The 24532-nt window shown below is 41.5% G+C and overlaps 1 protein-coding gene across 3 annotated transcripts in view; it reads left to right on the top strand.

Moving 5' to 3' along the window:
• Positions 1-797: 797 nt before the first annotated feature.
• Positions 798-24532, top strand: part of LOC311139021 (low-density lipoprotein receptor-related protein 1-like) — a gene marked incomplete at its 5' end in the record, with an annotated part of 191419 nt that continues 167684 nt past the window's right edge. For all 3 annotated transcript variants that reach the window (XM_084173849.1, XM_084173850.1, XM_084173848.1), the window contains one exon: positions 798-894. In XM_084173849.1, the coding sequence (XP_084029975.1) occupies positions 798-894 (97 nt within the window). The remainder of the gene's footprint in view (positions 895-24532) is intronic.

The following is a 24532-nucleotide window of genomic DNA, read 5'->3' as shown; positions in this document are numbered from 1 at the left end:
TCAGCGGATTCTGTGGAGAAATTTGGCATTCGAAACAGCCTTTGGATGAGGAGATGACTACGCCACTAGCACTTTAAAGAAAAAGTATCATATCCATTTGAGACAACAGAAAATGGGTACCACTATTATCAACATACACTGAGCGCGCTCTGGTTTGATTCGTGGAACTTGTCACCGAAAATAATTTGGCCAATAGTCGCCTGGCGCGCAGGATCCTCGGTGGACAGAGATGTGGCCAGCCATTGGTGTTGGTGACGTCACAGACCTCAGCCCGCTGATTTAAGGGGATGAGGCTCACTACGGACTCAATCTGTGTTACCACCAGCAACAGAGGTGGTTGGGTTGAGAAGAGAAATCGCTATTACTTTTTTTTATTTTCTGCTGTGGCTGTCAGAACTGTGTCCGGCTGTCACGGAGAACAAAGAAAAGGACACTCCCGTATGGTTTGGGCACATCATAGGCGCCGTCTCTCCCGTTTCTTCTTCATCTCTGCATGCATGTGCAGCAACCCAGAAAGGCTAGCTAACAGATCATTCCAGCTACATGGTATCCATGTATCAAAGGAACCCGTAGCATTCCCGGGGCTGGAGAAGCCTTGGCTTTAGCTCTGATAGAATACCGTTTTTATTCTCGTTGCGAGCACAAAGCCCTTGCAGCTCCGTTGCGCATCGATAGAAGAACATCGCTGGGGCACGGAAACATTTCGCAGGCTGCCTGCGAACTCCCGCTTGACAGGACCAAGCCGCGGTGGATGAGTTTTATTTCGTTTATCTTGTTTTTATCTCTTTTATGAAACAATGTTTCGCGCCACAACGAACACGCTGGCGGTTGGGTTGCTTTTCTTGGGATTTTTGCACAGTTTGGAGGTAATCGTTCCAGCCAGAGCCATTGACGGTAAGCAGCACTGATTTGCACTGATAACCTTCGCTAATTGTATTTTATGCGCCTGTCTTTACTCTTCTTTCTTGAACCATCCAGAAAAAAGACCGTTGACCCGGTTTAGGCAGAAATTATTCTTGCAAATAGCCCTATGTTTGTCCGGTGCGCTGCTGCATGGAATACACATTAGCTCTCAAGTGATTGTTAGGCTATGTGGCTATTTGATTTAGCACAGAACAGCAAGTAAAACAGTCGCTTAGTTGTGTACAAGCCATTGGAATTCACATTTGTTATCAATGTATGTGTGTGTATATATATATATGTGTGTGTGTGTGTGTGTGTGTGTGTGAATAGGCTAATCTTGTTATTAGGTTGCGACTGTTCCATTCGGTGATTAGGTAGGCAATTCACAGAAAACGATGCGATACATTGTCACATCTGCATTCATGTAGCGAGGTCTTTGGCTACAGGCTACAACATGTAACTAGTCAATATGTAGCCATTCATTTTTACATAAGAAATGAAGATGAGTGTTTAGGATACAATGTTGTAACTGCCTTCAGGGTCGTTCCATTTGATTTCAATCACTTTTTGACCGCACCCCTTTTGGTTTGAACGAAACTTACCATACGTATTTGCCCATGGTAGAGGTGGTTAGAAAGTGACGTTTTGGACCTGAATGCCAAAACATTCAGGAGATAGAGGTGCTCAAAGTTGACCCATTTTGCATGCCCCACCATACCATGATAAAGTCTTAATCATTGCAAAAGAGAAACGGTTGCGTTTGATCATTTAAAAGCGAACAAACAGCGTTGTCAAACTATATTTTATGATTTCTTGAAAAAAACGGTTTTTAAATGTTTTCTTGAACGTCAATTAGCCTATCTAAAAACTCAGATTTGTAAATTTTTAAAACACATGTTGTAGTTTAGACTCTATTTTACATAATCTGAGTTGTTTGGGTTGTGCCCGCCATCCGTTGACACTGCATGCTCTTGAATACAGGGTGGGTGTCATGTTTTGACTAATACATTTACTAAAATGTGAATACAACTGAAATTTCAACTTTAAGATGGTATCACAAATATGGTTAGAGGTCCACACATCAGAGAATGTTGACTTTAATGGGAATATCAGTTTTACATTATGCTGTCAATATTCTACAGGAATCCTATTGAAATCATAGAAATATAGATAATAGAATAGACAATCCCATTTAAATTGACATTCGACAGTAGGTTGACCAGCGGCCATCTTTGTGGTAGTAATTGGAAGTTAAAATTTCAATTAAATTCAATTTCAATTGTGTACCAGTTAAATTGCAGTGGTCTGAAGGATAGGTCCATTCTATGAATTCTATTTCTGTGATTGAAATTACATCCACCCTGTATTCAAGAGTATGCTGTGTCTCAACCGATGTTGGGCACAACACAAACACCTTAGATTATATAAATTAGGGTCTAAACTACAATATATGCGGAAATTAGAAAAAAGTCTGAGATAATTGTTAGCGATACTGCGAGATTTCGATATTTAGTTTGTTTTTCTACTACTTCATTTTTATGTCTCTACATGCAGTTTGGAGATGATTGACGTTAGCATATCGTTAGCTTAGCGCAATTGCTGGAAGTCTCCCGGTACAGTAGCCAGCTGCTCTCAAAAGCAGGTAAATAGACCTTCTAACCACTCCAAAGCTGGGTGGTTGGTCATTTATAGACTTACAAAGCTATACATATGATTTTATAAAAAGTTTTTGTTTTAAATTATTAGGATCTCCATTAGCCGACGCCAATGGCGACAGCTACTCTTCCTGGGGTCTGACACGTAACGAAAATACATTACAGACAAAAATACTTTACAATTTATATACATTAACACATACATTACTTTGTTTTTAATTTTTATATACAAGTCTAATCTATATTTTATACATTCGTTAATGTTACTGGTAATCATAAGAAACGACATTCTATCCAATTCTTCATTCTTTCCCCGTTGTTGCCTAGAGATCGAAATGTTGTATATGTCTCAATGGCGCTGCCCGTGAGCTCACAGACGCCATAATGGGACAGATACAATGTTGCGATCTCTATATACAGTGCCTTCGGAAAGTATTCAGACCCTTGACTTTTTCCACATTTTATGTTACAGCCTTATTCTAAAATTGATTAAATTAAAATGTTCCTCATCAATCTACACACAATACCCCATAATGACAAAGCAAAAACAGGTTTTTAGAAATGTTCTCAAATTTATTAAAAATAAAAAAGAAATACCTTATTTACCTAAGTATTCAGACCCTTTGCTATGAGACTCAAAATTGAACTCAGGTGCATCCTGTTTCCATTGATCATCCTTGAGATGTTTCTACAACTTGATTGGAGTCCACCTGTGGTAAATTCAATTGATTGGACATGATTTGGAAAGGCACACCTGTCTATATAAGGTCACACAGTTGACAGTGCATGTCAGAGCAAAAACCAAGCCATGAGGTCGAAGGAATTGTCCGTAGAGCTCCAAGACAGGTTTGTGTCGAGGCACAGATCTGGGGAAGGGTACCAAAACATTTCTGCAAAATTGACGGTCCACAAGAACACCGTGGCCTCCATCATTCTTAAATGAAAGAAGTTTGGAACCACCAAGACTCTTCCTAGAGCTGGCCGCCCGGCCAAACTGAGCAATCGGGGGAGAAGGGCCTTCTTGGTCAGGGAGGTGACCAAGAACCCGATGGTCACTCTGACAGAGCTCCAGAGTTCCTCTGTGGAGATGGGAGAACCTTCCAGAAGGACAACCATCTCTGCAGCACTCCACCAATCAGACCTTTATGGTAGAGTGGCCAGACGGAAGCCAATCCTCAGTAAAAGGCACATGACAGCCTGCTTAGAGTTTGCCAAAAGGCACCTAAAGACTCTCAGACAATGAGAAACAAGATTCTCTGGTCTGATGAGACCAAGATTGAACTCTTTGGCCTGAATGCCAAATATCACGTCTGGAGGAAACCTAGCACCATCTCTACGGTGAAGCATGGTGGTGGCAGCATCTTGCTGTGGGGATGTTTTTCAGCGGCAGGGACTGGGAGACTAGTCAGGATCGAGGAAAAGATGAACGGCGCAAAGTACAGAGATCCTTGATGAAAACCTGGTCCAGAGCGCTCAGGACCGCAGACTGGGGGGAAGGTTCACCTTCCAACAGGACAACGACCCTAAGCACACAGCCAAGACAACACAGGAGTGGCTTCGGGACAAGTCTCTGAATGTCCTTGAGTGGCCCAGCCAGAGGCCGGACTTGAATCCGATCGAACATCTCTGGAGAGACCTGAAAATAGCTGTGCAGCAACGCTCCCCATCAAACCTGACAGCGCTTGAGAGGATCTGCAGAGAAAAATGGGAGAAACTCCCCAAATACAGGCGTGCCAAGCTTGTAGCGTCATACCCAAGAAGACTCAAGGCTGTAATCGCTGCCAAAGGTGCTTCAACCAAGTACTGAGTAAAGGGTCTGAATACTTATGTACATTTGATATTTCCTTTTTTATATATACAGCTCTGGAAAAAAATAAGAGACCACTGCAAAATTATCAGTTTCTCTGGTTTTACTATTTATAGGTATGTGTTTGGGTAAAAATAACATTTTTGTTTTCTATAAACTACTGACAACATTTCTCCCAAATGCCAAATAAAAATATTGTCATTTAGAGCATTTATTTGCAGAAAATGACAACTGGTCAAAATAACGAAAAAGATGCAGTGTTGTCAGACCTCAAATAATGCAAAGAAAATAAGTTCATGTTCATTTTTAAACAACACAATACTAATGTTTTAACTTCGGAAGAGTTCAGAAATCAATATTTGGTGGAATAACCCTGATTTTCAATCACAGCTTTCATGCGTCTTGGCATTCTCTCCACCAGTCTTTCACATTGATGTTGGGTGACTTTATGCCACTCTTGGCACAAAAATTCAAGCAGCTCGGCTTTGTTTGATGGCTTGTGACCATCCATCTTCCTCTTGATCACGTTCCAGAAGGTTTCAATGGGGTTCAGGTCTGGAGATTGGGCTGGCCATGACAGGGTCTGATCTGGTGGTCCTCCATCCAGACATTGATTGACCTGGCTGTGTGGCATGGCACATTGTCCTGCTGGAAAAACCAATCCTCAGAGTTGGGGAACAATGTCAGAGCAAAAGGAAGCACATTTTCTTCCAGGACAACCGTGTACATGGCTTGATTCATGCGTTCTTCACATCGACAAATCTGCCCGATTCCAGCCTTGCTGAAGCACCCCCAGATCATCAAATTTCACAGTGGGTGCGAGACACTGTGGCTTGTAGGCCTCTCCAGGTCTCTGTCTAACCATTAGACGACCAGGTGTTGGGCAAAGCTGAAAATTGGACTCATCAGAGAAGATGACCTTACTCCAGGCCTCTACGGTCCAATCCTTATGGTCTTTTGCAAACCTCAGCCTGGCTCTTTGCTTCTCATTGATGAAGGGCTTTTTCTAGCTTTGCACGACTTCAGCCCTGCCCCTAGGAGCCTGTTTCGAACCGTCCTCGCCGTGCACTTCACCCCAGCTGCCGTTTGCCATTCATTTTGTAGGTCACTTAATGTCATCCTACGGTTGTTGAGTGACATTCGAATGAGTTGGCGGTCATCCCGGTCAGTAGAGTCGTTTTTTGCCCTCTGCCGGTCTGTAGCTTTGTTGTCCCCAATGTCTGCTGCTTGAACATGTTGTTATGAACCGCCGTCATTGACATTTTAAGGATAGAAGCAACCTGACGCTCACTGTATCCCTTATTTTCCTCACTCAAAACTTTCCTTTTCAACTCTTTTGGCATGGTCAATAGTTAATTTTTTGATTAATATGACTTTTGAGGTACTATTAGCACTGTTTTTGCCATCCAGCTGGTCCTATTGCAAGAGGATAGTGATGACCACAGCAGTGGTTTTTATACTTTTCCTTGTTAAATAAGATTTGGTTCAGGTGATCACCTAATCAGTACCTAATTCAGTAGAATGAGGTGTGCCTGTGTTGGAATTCAACAGACACTGGAATGGAATGGCTGTCATACATGTAGAGATGCTGATTTAAGAAACATTTGCAGTGGTCTCTTAATTGTATCCATAGATAGATAGATATGTGTGTGTATATATAGATATCTCACACAGTACCAGTCAAAAGTTTAGACACCAACTCATTCAAGGGTTTTAATTTATTTTTACTATATTCTACGTTGTAGAATAATAGTTAAGACACCAACTATGGAATCATGTAGTAACCAAAAAAGTGTTAAACAAATCAAAATAATATTTGAGATTCTTCAAATAGCCACCCTTTGCCTTGATGGCAGCTTTGCACACTCTTGGCATTCTCTCAACCAGCTTCACCTGGAATGCTTTTCCAACAGTCTTGAAGGAGATCCCACATATGCTGAGCACTTGTTGGCTGTTTTTCCTTCACTCTGCGGTCCGACTCATCCCAAACCGTCTCAATTGGGTTGAGGTCGGGGGATTGTGGAGGCCAGGTCATCTTATGCAGCACTCCATCACTCTCCTTCTTGGTCAAATAGCCCTTACACAGCCTGGAGGTGTGTTGGGTTATTGTCCTGTTGAAAAACAAATCATAGTCCCACTAAGCCCAAATCAGATGGGATGGCGTATCGCTGCAGAATGCTGTGGTAGCCATGCTGGTTAAGTGTGCCTTGAATTCTAAATAAATCACAGACAGTGTCACCAGAAAAGCACCCCCACACCATAACACCACCTCCTCCATGCTTTACAGTGGGAACTACACATGCGGAGATCATCCGTTCACCCACACCGCGTCTCACAAAGACACAGCGGTTGGAACCAAAAATCTCCAATTTGGACTCCAGACCAAAGGACATATTTCCATTGCTCGTGTTTCTTGGCCTAAGCAAGTCTCTTCTTATTGGTATCCTTTAGTGGTTTCTTTGCAGCAATTCGACCATGAAGGCCTGATTCACACAATCTCCTCTGAACAGTTGATGTTGAGATGTGTCTGTGACTTGAACACTGAAGCATTTATTTGGGGTGCAATTTCTGAGGCTGGTAACTCTAATGAACTTATCCTCTGCAGCAGAGGTAACTCTGGGTCTTCATGAGAGCCAGTTTCATCATAGCGCTTGATGGTTTTTGCGACTGCACTTGAAGAAACATTCAAAGTTCTTTACATTTTCCGGATTGACTGACCTTTATGTCTTAAAGTAGTGATGGACTGTCGTTTCTCTTTGCTTGTTTGAGCTGTTCTTGCCAAAATATGGACTTTGTCTTTTACCAAATAGGGCTATCTTCTGTATACCCCCCTTACCTTGTCACCACACAACTGATTGGCTCAAACGCATTAAGAACGAAAGAAATTCCACAAATTAACTTTTAGGAAGGCACACCTGTTAATTGAAATGCATTCCAGGTGACTACCTCATGAAGCTGGTTGAGAGAATGCCAAGAGTGTGCAAAGCTGTCATCAAGGCAAAGGGTGGCTATTTGAAGAATCTCAAATATAAAATATATTTTGATTTGTTTAACACTTTTATTTCATTGTTTTGATGACTTCACTATTATTCTACAATGTAAAAAAATAAAGAGAAACACTTGAATGAGTAGGTGTGTCCAAACTTTTGACTGGTAGTGTATATATTTGCAAAAATTTCTAAAAACCAGTTTTTGATTACATTGAAAAAAATCATCAAAGCAATCTTAGAATAAGGCTGTGGAAAAAGTCAAGGGGTCTGAATACTTTCCGAATTCACTGTCTCTATGCGACAACGGGGGATGAATGAGGAAGTGGATAGAATCTTGTTTCTGATGATTATCAGTAACATTAACACATTTATAAAATATTGATTACTATGTATATCTTTGTAAGACTAAATGACCAACCACATAGCTTCCAGCAATTGTGCTAATTTCAATAATCTCCAAACTGCACGCAGACATAAAAACGGTACCCATGAGTTTGTCATTTTTCTACTTGCCATCTTGAAATCTCGCAGTACCCCTTTTTAATGGTTAAAAAAGCCAAAATGCTATTAAACTTTATTTTCAAGATATTATTAAATAGTTTGACTACACTGTAAGCTTTTAAATCATATCAAACTCAACTATTCATCTCTTCCAGTGATGAAGACCTGCATGTTATAGTGGGGTATGCAGAATGGGTAAACTATGAGCACCCCTAACTCCTGAATGTTTTGGCATTCAGGTCTAAAATGTCACTTTCTGACCACTTCTATCATGGGCAAATATGTATGGAAAGTTTCACTCAAATCAAAAGGGGTGTTGTCAAAAAGTGATTGAAATCAAATGGAATGACCCTTCAAACATATACTGGCATCCACTTTCAGCTCTTACCGAATCAAATACATATTGCATTAATTGTCGTTAAAAAGGCTACATCTCATGAAAGACATGTAGCCAAATACTTTTCTTTCCCCAATTTCATGTAGGCTGCTGTAGTGTAGCCTACGTATTGTGTAATTCTCCAAACTGCAAGGCCTGCTTATTTCATGAGCCTGCTCAGTCGTTTCTTTTCACCAGAACCACCAACGCCGCAGCTTTCCTAAAAGCGTTCAGATGAAAAGCCTCTGTATTACAAGCTACTCCTCATCCAGTCTATTTTAATTAAATGTAACATGCTGATGAAGGTGTAATGTTAACTAAATAAGATGAGTGAGATGCCATGCAATTTTGTGTCTGCACAATTTAAGCATCTCAACAATCTCTCTCAATGCATTTGGTTGAGCATGAGACCTTCTAGGCTGCTTAAAAAATAATAGTGATCTGTCAACCAAAGGAGTTTGTAACTGCCCGTCTAGTCTGCACTAGTGTTGCGCAGGCCTTCTGTGCTGCACATCACTTTTATGTCTTATCAATTAATAGCTATTAAGTTCTAGTGGGTTTGTTAGCTCTCTCATGTCATCTAGTTAGAATGTGGCAGGGTCTACACAACAGGTGGCTCCCAACCTCAACTGGACACCCCAAATTACTAACGTTTACTTCAGTGGCCCTAAATCCGGAACTTCTGGAAACAATTACCTGTGCGCGCCTCCGTGCGTTTGGTAGAAAAGGAAAAGGGCGTAAAAAAAAAAGGTGTCAGACTTTCAGAAACATTCTTCAGTTGCAGTTTTTGTCCCAGTCATCGCTGCGAAAATATGTTTTGAGTTGGCGGGGGGGGCTTTATTTTGCATACTGGCATACAGTTGAGCAGACACATTTTTGGGATTTCCATACATGGGGGCTACTTTTTTGCAGGGTCTGGGTGGAAAAAAATAGCCTTTTATAAAAGCATTTCATGCAATTATACATTTATTTACAGTTGAAGTTTACATACACCTTAGCCAAATACATTTAAACTCAGTTTTTCACAATTCCTGACATTTAATCCTAGTAAAAATTCCCTGTCTTAGGTCAGTTAGGATCACCACTTTATTTTAAGAATGTGAAATGTCAGAATAATAGTAGAGAATTATTTCTTTCTTTCATCACATTCCCAGTGGGTCAGAAGTTTACATACACTCAATTAGTATTTGGTAGCATTGCCTTTAAATTGTTTGTTTAACTTGGGTCAAACGTTTTGGGTAGCCTTCCACAAGCTTCCCACAATAAGTTGGGTGAATGTTGGCCCATTCCTCCTGACAGAGCTGGTGTAACGGAGTCAGGTTTGTAGGCCTCCTTGCTCGCACATGCTTTTTCAGTTCTGCCCACAAATGTTATATAGGATTGAGGTCAGGGCTTTGTGATGGCCACTCCAATACCTTGACTTTGTTGTCCTTAAGCCATTTTGCCACAACTTTGGAAGTATGCTTGGGGTCATTGTCCATTTGGTAGACCCATTTGCGACCAAGCTTTAACTTCCTGACTGATGTCTTGAGATGTTGCTTCAATATATCCCCATAATCTTCCTTCCTCATGATGCCATCTATTTTGTGAAGTGCACCAGTCCCTCCTGCAGCAAAGCACCCCCACAGCATGATGCTGCCACCCCCGTGCTTCACGGTTGGGATGGTGTTCTTCGGCTTGCAAGCAACCCCCTTTTTCCTCCAAACATAACGATGGTCATTATGGCCAAACAGTTCTATTTTTGTTTCATCAGACCAGAGGACATTTCTCCAAAAAGTACGATCTTTGTCCCCATTTGCAGTTGCAAACCGTAGTCTGTTTTTTTTATGGCGGTTTTGGAGCAGTGGCTTCTTCCTTGCTGAGCGGCCTTTCAGGTTATGTCGATATAGGACTCGTTTTACTGTGGATATAGATACTTTTGTACCTGTTTCCTCCAGCATCTTCACAAGGTCCTTTGCTGTTATTCTGGGATTGATTTGCACTTTTCGCACCAAAGTACGTTCATATCTAGGAGACAGAACGCGTCTCCTTCCTGAGAGGTATGACGGCTGTGTGGTCCCATGGTGTTTATACTTGCGTACTATTGTTTGTACAGATGAACGTGGTACCTTCAGGCGTTTGGAAATTGCTCCCAAGGATGATCCAGACTTGTGGAGGTCTACAATTTTTTTTCCTGAGGTATTGGCTGATTTCTTTTGATTTTCCCATGATGTCAAGCAAAGAGGCACTGAGTTTGAAGGTAGGCCTTGAAATACATCCACAGGTACACCTCCAATTGACTCAAATGATGTCAATTAGCCTATCAGAAGCTTCTAAAGCCATGACATAATTTTCTGGAATTTTCCAAGCTGTTTAAAGGCACCGTCAACTTAGTGTATGTAAACTTCTGACCCACTAGAATTGTGATTAAGTGAAATAATCTGCCTGTAAACAATTGTTGGAAAAATGACTTGTCATTCACAAAGTAGATGTCCTAACCGACTTGCCAAAACTATAGTTTGTTAACAAGAAATGGTGGTTGAGTGGTTGAAAAACGAGTTTTAATGACTCCAACCTAAGTGTATGTATACTTCCGACTTCAACTGTATATAAGATTTTTTTTGTATTGTTATTATTGTAGGCCTATGTATTAATCTAAACCAGTTCTTGAAATATGCAAAACGTGTTTTGTTTAATTCTGTTGAGACATTTTCGTTGGCTTAATTAAGTTCGATCTGTCTTTGTAATTGTGTGCTCCGGTAGAAACTAACCTTGAGCCATTTCTTTTGGCCAAATTAAGTTCCAATTGTAAGGTTGTGTTTGCTGCGATATAATATCCTGCTCTTATTTTCCCTATAAACAATGGCTTGACTGACTTTTGATATTACCCTAATGAAGTTTAGAAACTTTTGTGAAGGTGTGGTGTGGCTATTAACCTATTTTACTGCAGGCCTATGATATAAATGCAGTGCGCACCAGCGCTCCAATTGACTCCGACAGTTGAACTTGAGGTGAGGAAGAATGTTTTAGGCCTACCAGAGTTACTCCTATAATCTAACAATATAATGCTTATCTTTTATAAAAAAATATTCTGATAGAAAAATAACAAATTAGGCTCCTTCTGTACGCCTATATCTGTATAGCAGACACTAGCCCAGCATTTCCCAAACTCTGTCCTCTGGACCCCAAGGGGTGCACATTTTGGTTTTTGCACTAACACTACACAGGTGATTCAAATTATCAAAGCTTGATGATTAGTTAATTATTTGAATCAGCTGTGTATTGCTAGGGCAAAAAACAAAAACGTGCACCCCTTGGGGTCCCGAGGACAGGCTACTGAGCAGGGTTTCCCAAACTCTATCTGACAAGGATAAATAAATGTATGTTGGTGTGGTAGAATGCTGCCGGCATATCTCTATCTCTCTGGGGCTAGGCCTAAGCGTCTTCCTTTTTATATTTATTTTTTAAATTGTAATATCATACAGTGGACGCCTATGCATGCGATGCCCTGATACATTTATTGCTCAAATCTCTGACAGCTGAACCGTGAGGCGGACAATTTATTGATTTACGAAAGTAAACCAGTACGCTATAAAGTTTTGCATATGCACATCGACACACAAGGAATAGTGTTTTTGTAATTTGTTATAGGCTGTTTTTAAGGACATGTAAATTTGGCCAATATCCATAGTTTATTGATGGCGCTGGCTGCGTGGGAGGACGCCCTAATGGGTTACGCACCCAATGCATATGGATGAACGGTACATTTCTCAAATGTCAGATAAATACACATTTTCCCAGTCACTTGTACGGCGCCAAATTTTCCTGACGGAAACCCTGATATATCGTTTATATACTGTACGTGTGTGTGTGTGTGTGCACAGTGCAGAATTAACAGCAGGAATGTGCTCATGTCTGGGAGGGCTGCCAAGTAAAATGGGCCTGGCCATGCGGGGCACAACGGCCCTGAGACTGTTTAGATTTACAGGTCAAATGTAAGTAGTGTCGTTATCAATCAACATGCATTGAGTGTACAAAACATTAAGAACACCTGCTCTTTACATGACAGACTGACCAGGTAAATCCAGGTGAAAGCTATAATCCCTTATTGATGTCACTTGTTAAATCCACTTCAGTCAGTGTAGATAAAGGGTAGGAGACCAGTTAAAGAAGGATTTTCAAGCCTTGAGACAATTGAGACATGGATTGTGTATGTGGGCCATTCAGAGGGTGAATGGGCAAGACAAAACATTGAAGTGCCTTTGAACGGGGTATGGTAGTAGGTGCCAGGCACATTGGTATTTGTCAAGAAAGGAAAGGAAAGGGCGATACCTAGTCAGTTGTACAACTGAATGCATTCAGCTGAAATGGGTCTTCCGCATTTAACCCAACCCCTCTGAATCAGAGAGGTGCAGGGGGCTGCCTTAAGCAACTCAATATTAGGAAGTTGTTCCTAATGTTTGGTATACTCAGTGTATGTCTCTGTGGTATGGCGACTATGGAGAGGCAAGACCCATTAGGGGAATGAGACCAATAAAATGTGATCTTATTGAAGTGTAGTTTAGACAGTGTGTTGGTGCACAGTGGGTGGAGACTTAACACCCGCATCACTTTGAAATGAGGATTATACATTAGTTAAACTGCAACAGAGAAGTGGGAAATGGAAGAACCATCAGACCATTGCTTCTTTGGTGTGACCACAATCCCCTGTTAACAATAAGGGAATCTGTAATTACAGCATAACTGGTTCTGGTTCTGCACAGTCTGTACCTACAGTGCAGTAGGCCAGGCATGACAGTTAAAGCTACTTAGATTGCTGCTGAGGGAAACCTTATAGAAGGGATTATAATGAAATTCTTTAGTGTCTTCTCACGGGACTAACACAAGCATGCAGGCAGTGTGTGATGCATAGGGCTCCAAAGGTCCAGCCTTGTTTCTCTAGAAAGTTCTCACTTAGACTTACCTACCATCCCTAGGATGAAAAGGGGTGAAAACGGTCTATCATCCACTGTAGACGCCCATGGATGTAGTGTGTAAGAGAGACCCTGAGGGATGATGATTCAATAGCAGTGGTGGCATTGTAACCAAAACCACAAGATAAGTCATTTACCCTAAATGTAATTGGGAGGCTGGAGGTCTAATAAAGTCTGAACCGTAATCAGAGCGGTGCGGGGGGCTTCCTTAATCAATGACTATATCATCGGCGCCCAGGGAACAGTTGTTGTTGTTGGCTGTTAACTGCCTTGCTCAAGGGCAGGATGGCAGATTTTTTTCCACCTTGTCAGTTCGGGGATTCCAACCAGCAACCTTTTGGTTACTGGCCCAACGCTCCTAACCGCTAGGCTACGTTACAGCATTAGAGATGAAGTAAGAGCAAAAATGTTATAATTTCCATATGTTATCATTCACAGTAAAAGGGCAGTGAGAAAGAGGTAGGAGAGTTTACAAAATATGTAGTTATTGCATCTCCCCTGGCACACACCAGCCTTCGCACGTTGAAAACACATTACAACCATAGCAGATGGAATCGAAAAACTATGAAAAACACATGACATTTTCTCTGCTTTTAGTGATGTTACATAATCAACCAGTGTGTCTGGGTCAATCCCCTTTGGTCCACAAACATCACCAGTCCAGTACACTTCACTCCCTCTGTCCCTGGTCAATGAGGTGTGAAGATGGAGGACATCAATGTGACAGTGTGTCCCAGTCCAGGATGTTACATCATAGTAATGGTAAAGACAGCCTCTGTCTCTGCCCAATCAGGTGTGCAGTGGCGATTTTAGCATGTAAATGTTGGTGGGGCAAAAAATAAAAGTGGGATGCATGCCAGCAAAGCTACTACACAACGCAGAACAATACATTTAATTGCATTAAAACGGTGCACACAAACTGTTAGGGCCTACATAAAGCTGTCCCAACAGCAGTCCCAACACCTTACCACTGCTACACCTGGCTATCAGCGGAGCCTTGTCTGGCAGCGAAACAGTTCATTTCAGCCTCATTTACTGCATTTTTAAAGAAACATAGCTGATATGGCTGACTTGCTTGAACAAATGTGGTTTCTACTGACAATTGAGATGTACAAACTATGGCATAAGGGGACGAAAAGCGGATAAGAGGCAATCCGTAATTTCGATTAAGACATTGATGAGTGAGCTAGGATGGACGTAGTTAATATAACTATTTGTCCAGCACTTTTCAAATGTACAGCGACAGAATTCAGAACATGGGCCGTTCTTAGTTTTCTCCCTGTACACCAAGTCAGAACTGTAGGATAAATAAAGGGGGGCATATAAGCAGACAATTAAAGCTCTTACAATGTTAAATGATTAAATTTCTCTAAAACAGGTTATAGGCTACATGTGCACCACCGAGTCAGAACAGTAGGCGAAATTAAGAGGTGAAAATAGACAAAATTATTAGGGTGAGGCACATGGGCTACTAACAGCTTACTACACAACATACACTTAGTATTACTTTCTTAGCTACAGTATACATATCTCCCTGGCATATTACATTTATGCAGTAGCATATAAGACATTTTTGGACTCCCCTTGTTGTGATGTGCTCACTTGAATAGGAAGGTGGCGCGGTGGTCCTTCGTGGGCAAATTTTGTCATCAGAGAAAGAGGCCGGATTTACAATTCCGAGTTGGATGACCGTTCAAAATGTATTTTCCCAGTCTGAGCTCGTTTATTCCCGACTTCCCATTTGCAATGCTTGCAGTTAGCCACTCTCACCGATTCCTTCCAAACCATTCATTGTTGAAATTGCGATTTCCAACTTGTTGTGTAATGTTTATGGCCGATGAGCACTGATACGTTTTTCTTCAATATTTATCTTCATATGACAAGGATTAAAAAGTATTTGCCAGTAGATTGTCGACTTGATTCATGATGATGACTGCTAGCTAAGATTTTGAAAGTATGATGTTGACATGATCAGGCCAATCAAAGCTACTGTAGATATAACGTGATTTGATGTCATTTTATCTGTGGCCAATGACCTTGAGCCTTCTTGGAAGGGCACTTCTAATGTAACTCTATGGCTGGACCCAAAGGGCTTGAATTTTCAATGTCTACCCTTACTAAAGACTTGGCGGTGACGTAGTGTCCCCATGATTGACAGAACACTGAGCCAATCACGGCGCAACGCTCCTATTTTCTGCTGGCTTGCCCCACCACAGAAAGCACTGAGCTAGGCTGAAACACCTGCATTTTGGAGCTGCCTTACTCAAGAAAGCAAAAAAGAGACCATGTTTGTATGTGGCTTTATTAACTCAATGATATATATTTTTTTACATTGTTTGCAAACTGATATGTGACACGTATTAATGGCAAAATAACATGCAATAACAGGCTCTGCCCTGAAAGACGGGTCGCCACTGCAGGTGTGATTAAAGCCTTTGATGACGACTAACAATTATTTTTTCCCCTCACAAGGGATTCAGCGCAATTCCACGGTAACTGATTTACGCTGTGACTCCAAGTTTTTTTCACTTTAAAATGTATGCCAAAAAACCCCATTGATTTCAAAGTTTAACAAACTATACAAGACTATGCACAAGGACTACTTTTTAATTTTTACATTATTTTTTTACAAAAACTAATTTATTGGAGAACTGTGCCAATGCAAACTTTGGTAACGGAATTACAGTAAAACCTCCCTCAGGTTTTTATGCGACCACGTTTTCCAAAAACTTAAATATCTGCTCCGAATTAAGATTAAAAGATGTCTGCAGAAAGAATGGGGTGTCAGCTATGACATGGCACCTTGAGGTTGAAGAAAATCTATTTTGGTTATTGAACTACAGTAAGTGAAGTGGATTTGCACCCGGTAACGGATTTACATCATGGGTCCCTGATCTGTACTGCATCATTATGGATATGAATGTCACTTATGTTTCACAAGTTTGGACATCACAGCAGAGCACAGTAGATTACAGTGCAGTAGTGTACAATAGAGTATAGTACTGTATTGCACTGTACTCTACTGTGCCCTACTCACTGTACTATCCAAACTTGTGAAACATACAGTACCTCTATAATAGGTTCAGATTGGGTCCGATCCGTCTGTGGACTTTAACATCAACTCTAGGGTGGACTGACTAAATTTCAACGTCCATGGAAGTCCGGTGCTCAGTGGGTGAGGATGCTGGTTACAGTAAATGGAAAGAGCGGGGGCTCATGGGTAGGTGTCAGTAAGATCCAAGAGAGGTGACATCAACTGGAGAGCGAGGGAGGCAGAGGGAAAGGGAGGGGCTGTCCAGACTCAGACTGTTTTAACACTCTTGGTTTGACCACTAGACGACAAAGACAGAAAAAGTTATGAGCTGAACATAACAGTATGCCAGTGGGAGGGAGGACAGTAGCATGTGACCCAACTGTGGTTTGTGACTATTATGATTTCCCATTGTAGCCAATTCAGTTGCAGTAATTCCGTTACTTATTATTTTTTAATTTTTTTTCAATCCTTGTCATATGAAGATAAATTATAGATAAAACGTATCGATGATCATCGGCCATTGGACATTACACAACAAGTTGGAAATCGCAAATTCAACTGAGTGGTTTGGAAGTGGCTAACTGCAAGTGTTGCAAAGCAATCACTAGCCTGCTATTCAGCGGAGTGGGTGTGTGTGGTCCAAGTCTGGGTATAAGGGTATCTTTTCCAAGCTTTAAAGGATAAACATTCACATGCCATGGGCCAGAAAAGGTAGAATACATTGGCCATGCTGTCAATCCAGCATGACTTCTGCCGCATTCAAAACAACTGTAAACTCGGCACTGGGAAATCTCAGACTTCAGTGAGTTCAAGACAACTGGGAACTCGGAAGAAAACAAGCTCCGACTGGGAAAATACGTTTTGAAAGGTCATCCAACTCGGAATTCCAAGTTGGGAACTCAGGCCTCTTTCTAGAGCTTCGACCTGAAGATCACTGACGTCATGATTCGCCCTTGTTTTTTTCCGAGTTCCCAGTTGTCTTGAAAGCGCCATAAATCCAAATCCAGAGAATGCCAGACTTTGATCCGGCCTCTTTCTTTGATGACAAAATGTGTCCACAAGAAGGACCGCCGCGCCACCTTCCTGTTCAAGTGAGCACAGCACAACAAGGTGAGTCCAAAAATGTATTGTATGCTGTTGCATACAGTTGAAGTCGGAAGTTTACATACACCTTAGCCAAATACATTTAAACTAAGTTTTTCACAATTCCTGACATTTAATCATAGTAGAAATTCACTGTCTTAGGTCAGTTAGGATCACCACTTTATTTTAAGAATGTGAAATGTCAGAAGAAAGTAGAGAATTATATATTTCAGCTTTTATTTCTTTCATCACATTCCCAGTGGGTCAGAAGATTACATACACTCAATTAGTATTTGGTAGCATTGCCTTTTAAACAATTTAACTTGGGTCAAACGTTTCAGGTAGCCTTCCACAAGCTTCCCACAATAAGTTGGGTGAATTTTGGCCCATTCCTACTGACAGAGCTGGTGTAACTGAGTTAGGTTTATAGGCAACCTTGCTCACACACGCTTTTTCAGTTCTGCCCACAAATTTTCTATAGGATTGAGGTCAGGGCTTTGTGATGGCCACTCCAATACCTTGACTTTGTTGTCCTTAAGCCATTTTGCCACAATTTTGGAAGTATGCTTGGGGTCATTGTCTATTTGGAAGACCCATTTGCGACCAAGCTTTAACTTCCTGACTGATGTCTTGAGATGTTGCTAAAATATATCCATATAATTTTCCTTCCTCATGATGCCATCTATTTTGTGAAGTGCAAAGCACCCCCACAGCATGATGCTGCCACCCCCGTGCTTCACGGTTTGGATGGTGTTCTTCGGCTTGCAAGCCTTCCCCTTTTTCCTCCAAACATAACGATGGTCATTATGGCCAAACAGTTCTATTTTTGTTTCATCAGACCAGAGGACATTTCTCCAAAAAGTACGATCTTTGTCCCCATGTGCAGTTGCAAATCGTAGTCTGTCTTTTTTATGGCGGTTTTGGAGCAGTGGCTTCTTCCTTGCTGAGCGGCCTTTCAGGTTATCTCGATATAGGACTTGTTTTACTGTGGATATAGATAATGTTGTACCTGTTTCCTCCGGCATCTTCACAAGGTCCTTTGCTGTTGTTCTGGGATTGATTTGCACTTTTCGCACCAAAGTACGTTCATATCTAGGAGACAGAACACGTCTCCTTCCTGCGTGGTCCCATGGGGTTTATACTTGCATACTATTGTTTGTACAGATGAACGTGGTACCTTCAGGCGTTTGGAAATTGCTCCCCAAGGATGAACCAGACTTGTGGAGGTCTACAAAAAAATTTCTGAGGTCTTGGCTGATTTCTTTTGATTTTTCCATGATGTCAAGCAAAGAGGCACTGAGTTTGAAGGTAGGCCTTGAAATATGTCCACAGGTACACCTCCTATTGACTCAAATGATGTCAATTAGCCTATCAGAAGCTTCTAAAGCCATGACATCCTTTTCTGGAACTTTCCAAGCTGTTAAAGGCACAGTCAACTTAGTGTATGTAAACTTCTGACTGGAATTGTGATACAGTGAATTATAAGTGAAATAATCTGTCTGTAAACAATTGTTGGAATAATTACTTGTGTCATGCACAAAGTAGATGTCCTAACCGACTTGCCAAAACTATAGTTTGTTAACAAGAAATTTGTGGAGTGGTTGAAAAACGAGTTTTAATGACTCCAACTTAAGTGTATGTAAACTTCTGACTTCAACTGTAAATTATGTAATATGCCAGGGAGATATGTATACTGTAGCTAAGAAAGTAATACGTTGTGTAGTAAGCTGTTAGTAGCCCATGTGCCTTACCCTAATAATTTGGTCCCTTTCCCCCTCATAATTTAGCCTACTGTTCTGACTTGTTGGTGCACATGTAGCCTATAGCCTGTTTTTTGAGAAATGTAATCATCGAATATTGTAAGAGCTTTCATTGTCTGCTTATGTGCCCCATTTATTTATCCTACGGTTCTGACTTGATGTACAGGGAGAATACTGAAAGAACTGCCCCTGTTCTGAATTCTGTCACTGAACATTTCAAAAGTGCTGAACAAATAGTTATCTTGACTACGTCAGTCCTAGCTCGCTCATTAATGTCTTAATCGAAATTACAGATTGCCTCTTATCCGCTCGTCGTTCTTTTATGTTTTTAAAAAGGCAATAAATGAGGCTGAATGAACTGTTTCGCTGCCAGACAAGGCTCCGCTGATAGCCAGGTGTAGTGGTGGTAAGGATTCACTCCATGGTGCTGAAAAGAAAGCAATTATAGTGCAATTAATGTATTGTTGTGTAGTTGCTTTGCTGGCATGTATCCCCAATAAAAGAAAATGGTTTACCCCAACAAGATTTACATGCTAAAATCGCCACTGCTTTTAAGAGTTTTTCCTGGTAGATGTTTTCTACAGTCCCCTTTCCATTAGTTTATCCAGAAATCAAAGCCTTTACTTACGCCAAATGTTTTATGGTTTAAAATGTATCTATGCCTTCATTTCCCTAAAATATAGAGTCTTAGCTTTCATTTGACACCCAATTTGATATGCTCCTATGAACTTCGTTGGTGCTCATGAGTCCTTTTCGATGGAAATGCCCAGCATTGAATCACCTATGGTGTACTAGAGGCACACAGTATGTACTGACTGGAGGAGTGGGGTTTAAAAAAACATCCATCACATCACTAATCTCACTTAAAGGTGTTAATATGCTTACCCCAGGCTACATTCACACACAGTGGTGAGTTAGAGGCACTAATAGCACGCTAACATTGCGTGGCTAACATAGGCAGGATTCTAAATGCTCCACAGGCTTTGTCCACAGCCCTGTGAGGAGGGTCAATGGCCAGGTAGGGGGCCTAACAGCCAGGAAGCCCCAGGCTGTTTGTTGTTATGTGGAAGACAATCAGAGGCAATAAAATATCCAGAACAAAACATGTACCCACCTCACCCAGGGCAAGGGTCAGGCCACCAAGGGATGTGTTTAATAGACACCCCGACAGTGGTCTGTGACTCTGATGTTCAAAATGAAAACGACATTCCTGCGGCTGGTGATTGTTGTGAAAAGGTAAATGTATTTTCTTTGAATACAGGAGAAGAATGTGTAAGTGCAGTGTTTAAGGCCTATGTTCAGCAAGCATTGGCCTGTCAAAGTAGTCAGTCAGTAAAATCTGACAAAGTTTGTACCTGATAGCCTCAGGCATCAAACTGGAGATGGAGATAGAGGTTGTGTCCCAAATGGCACCCTATTCCCTACATAGAGCACTACATAGGAATAGTCTGCCATTTGGGCGCAGACAAGAGACCGTTAAAGTGCCAGGCTATACTCATGGCCTTGGGCACACTGGTACATCTCTATTGCACCAATTGAAGGGCGTTGCCAAGGTTAACCATCTCAGGGTGAGAATAAGGAGGAGGAGAAGAGTCAGCTGAGCGAGGGAGTGAAATAATAACCAGGATCTTCTTCCAGTAACTCTGGAAACGTCCTCACAACGGTATTCCCAAAACGTCTGTGTTGGCAGTGCTGGGAAGGCTTAATTAGCACCACCACATCGCCATACGAAAACACGATGACACACAAACATAAATACTTAGTAATGTCTTCAAACAACCCTTGACCCAGTACTTATGTTAACAACTTCATACCAAATAATTGTTCCATTAAACCTAGGAATACAGCTGAAAAACTGCAACATTACAGAGAATAATATTAGCTACTCAAGACTAAATTGCTTCCAAATGACAGAAATGCTCAGACAGTTTATTTTGTGATACAGTATGTTACTCTGGAGATGTGAAAAGGGAGAGCAGAGCAGCAGGTAAGTGTATTAAGAAGATTGATTATGGGGTGGACAGTTAAAGACGTACTCCTAAGTGGAATTCAATAAAGCGTCATAAAACACTGACTGCCCATAGGCTAATACACAAAGGTAACATTTTGAACCCTTGGCTGTGGACAAGACAGATATTTGAGACTGTGAATTACTCATAATTACAGGGCTAAAATCTAAACTTCTAGGAGGACATGGGGGTGGGAACGGGAAATGGCTTTATCAGCTGAGCGATAACATGCCTGCATGACACCAAGCCACTGCTCAGAGGACGAGTCGCCCACACACCAGGGTTTTCGTTAGGAAAATGTGGCACCGGACATTTGACTGGCAGAATTTTAAATTTACCAGACCCATGTGCATTGGGTGCGTAACCTGATTAGGTTGACTGCCTGCTCAGAATGACAAATCACATTTACATTATGGTCATTCATATTAACAGAACATGCAAGTGAAGGATGCAACGATGTGCGGTTCTTCTTATGGAATTCTGATGTGCACTTTGAAGATGTTAGAATAACTGTCCACATTTACTTTTCCTCAGCCAACAACACTAGTAATGTACAGCAAAATAACTAGCCTACGTCAATCTACTATCCCCCATATTAGAAAGGTTTACCTATTCTATTGGTCCGCTTGTCGGGAAAGAAATAGCCTATTCCAAACAGACTCTGGGACAGTTGTGGGACGAGGCTACATAATTTTGTTTTTTCAAGCAATGAGTCTGATGCAACATCGTTTAGCTTAAAATGTTGATAAACAAATTTTTCTTCATATTATAAGCGCAGCAATGCGCACAAGGCAGTAAGATACGTGTGAATGTTAGTTTCATAATGCAATTAGCGGGAGAATACTGCAAGCGGTTTCATGTGACAGAGATGAAAATATCCATTCGAAATGTAGAAAGCTGGAGATCTAATATGCAACAACTAGCATGGGTTGCTAATATGACTAGGATTGTTCTTTTGGCTATTGGACAATGAAATAATGTTTATATAAAATATTGCCTCCATGGATATGGCCTGATTTTGGCTAGGATACTTTGACGCAAGGTAAGACAATCCTGATAATATGTAGTAAAACGTTCAGGTTTGAAACAATTTAAGTATATGTTTTCAAAATGCATACTGCCTCCAGCTCATTGCAAAGTGGTGTGTGATGCGCTGATGAAGCCTGCCTTCCGTTACCTATGCATTTGCTGTTTGAGATGCTGTAGCAGCAGCTCTCGCGCTGTCTGACAGATTTTCCTCTCAAAGGCGCTGTATCTGTATGCTGTACACGTGTGATAAATAAGATACACAACGAATACATTGTACACACACGCCAATTTTATTCCACAAAATTATGCCGACATTTTCAGATCAATATCATTCCAACCCCTCTATTTTTCTTTCCCTCCTATGTGTGAATAACCTTTTCACAGCCCCACGGTGGTAACAGCCTCTACCTAAAGGAGCTTCCTCTCTGTCACATGCACTTTCTCGCACTCTCTCTCTCACCAACTCAAACACACAATCTAATCTGGCGTCTTTAAAGATAGGGTGAACATAATCTCTTTAAATAGGACATTTCCCGAGACCACACGGACTCAGGGGCACCTGGGAAATGCCTTTAACCATGACAGACTGATCTTAGGCCTCCAGTAAAAGTCCCACCCAACATTTCCCATGTAGGCCTAAATCAGATTAACTCTTCTTATTTGTTATTGAGGTCTGTCCTGTTTTGAACCTAGCATTTGTAAATGTGTATCATATGAAGTTGAGCTCAAACGCAGTACATGTAAAGCTAAATTAAATTGCAATGTACAGATGCAAGATACTTGATTCTGACTTTGACGACAATGATATTTACATTTTAGTCATTTAGCAGACGCTCTTATCCAGAGCGACTTACAGTTAGTGCATACATACATTTTTTTCATACCCCCTGTGGGAATCGAACCCACAACCCTGGCGTTGTAAACGCCATGCTCTATCAACTGAGCTACATCCCTGCCGGCCATTCCCTCCCCTACCCTGGACGACGCTGGGCCAATCGCGCGCAGCCCCATGGGTCTCCCGGTCGCGGCCGGCTACGACAGAGCCTGGATTCGAACCAGGATCTCTAGTGGCACAGCTAGCACTGCGATGCAGTGCCTTAGACCACTGCGCCACTCGGGAGATATGTGACGAATACCTCATAGGCCATGTCTGTCTTCACCAGTGGTTGAAACCCCACATTTATAGTGAAGAAACTCATTTATTTGTATACATCTGGCCCTTCATTGGACACTGTGTTAACAAACCTCCAAATGAGCTTCAATGCCATACAACACTCCTTCAGTAGCCTCCAACTGCTCTTAAACACTAGTAAAACTAAATGCATGCTCTTCAATCGAACGCTGCTGGCACCCGCCCACCCGACTAGAATCACTACTCTCGACGGGTCTGACCTAGAGTATGTGGACAACTACAAATACCTAGGTGTCTGGTTAGACTGTAAACTCTCCTTCCAGACTCACATTAAGAATCTCCAATCCAAAGTTAAATCTAGAATCTGCTTCCTATTTCGCAACAAAGCCTCCTTCACTCATGCTGCCAAACATGCCCTCGTAAAATTGACTATCCTACCGATCCTTGACTTCGGCGATGTAATTTACAAAATAGCCTCCAACACTCTACTCAGCAAATTGGATGTAGTCTATCACAGTGCCATCCGTTTTGTCTCCAAAGCCCCATACACTACCCACCACTGTGACCTGTACGCTCTTGTTGGCTGGTCCTCACTACATGTTCGTCGTCAAACCCACTGGCTCCAGGCCATCTATAAATCACTGCTAGGCAAATCCCCGCCTTATCTTAGCTCATTGGTCACCATAGCAGCACCCACCCGTAGTCTGCGCTCCAGCAGGTATATCTCACTGGTCATCCCCAAAGCCAACACCTCCTTTGGCCGCCATTCCTTCCAGTTCTCTGCTGCCAATGACTGGAACGAATTGCAAAAATCTCTGAAGCTGGAGACTTCTCTCCCTCACTAACTTTAAGCATCAGTTGTCAGAGCACCTTACCGATCACTGCACCTGTACACAGCCCATCTGTAATTAGCCCACCCAACTACCTCATCCTTATATTGTTATTTATTTTGCTCTTTTGCACCCCAGTATCTCTATTTGCACATAATCTCTTGCACATCTAGCATTCCAGTGTTAATACTAATTGTAATTATTTTGCACTATAGCCTATTTATTGCCTTACCTCCATAACTTGCTACATTTGCACACTGTGTATGTGTATATGTGTGTATATGTATATGTATATGTATGTGTGTGTGTGTGTGTGTGTGTGTGTGTGTGTGTGTGTGTGTGTGTATATATATATATATTTTTTTTTTTTTAACGTTATGTTTTTTTTACCCCATATGTAACTCTGTTGTTTTTATCGCACTGCTTTGCTTTATCTTGGCCAGGTCGCAGTTGTAAATGAGAACTTGTTCT

This window comes from Coregonus lavaretus, assembly GCF_964263955.1.
Source record: "Coregonus lavaretus genome assembly, chromosome: 12".
Lineage (NCBI taxonomy): Eukaryota > Metazoa > Chordata > Actinopteri > Salmoniformes > Salmonidae > Coregonus > Coregonus lavaretus.
Note: the sequence above shows the minus strand (reverse complement) of the source record. Positions and strands in the feature narration are given on the sequence as shown.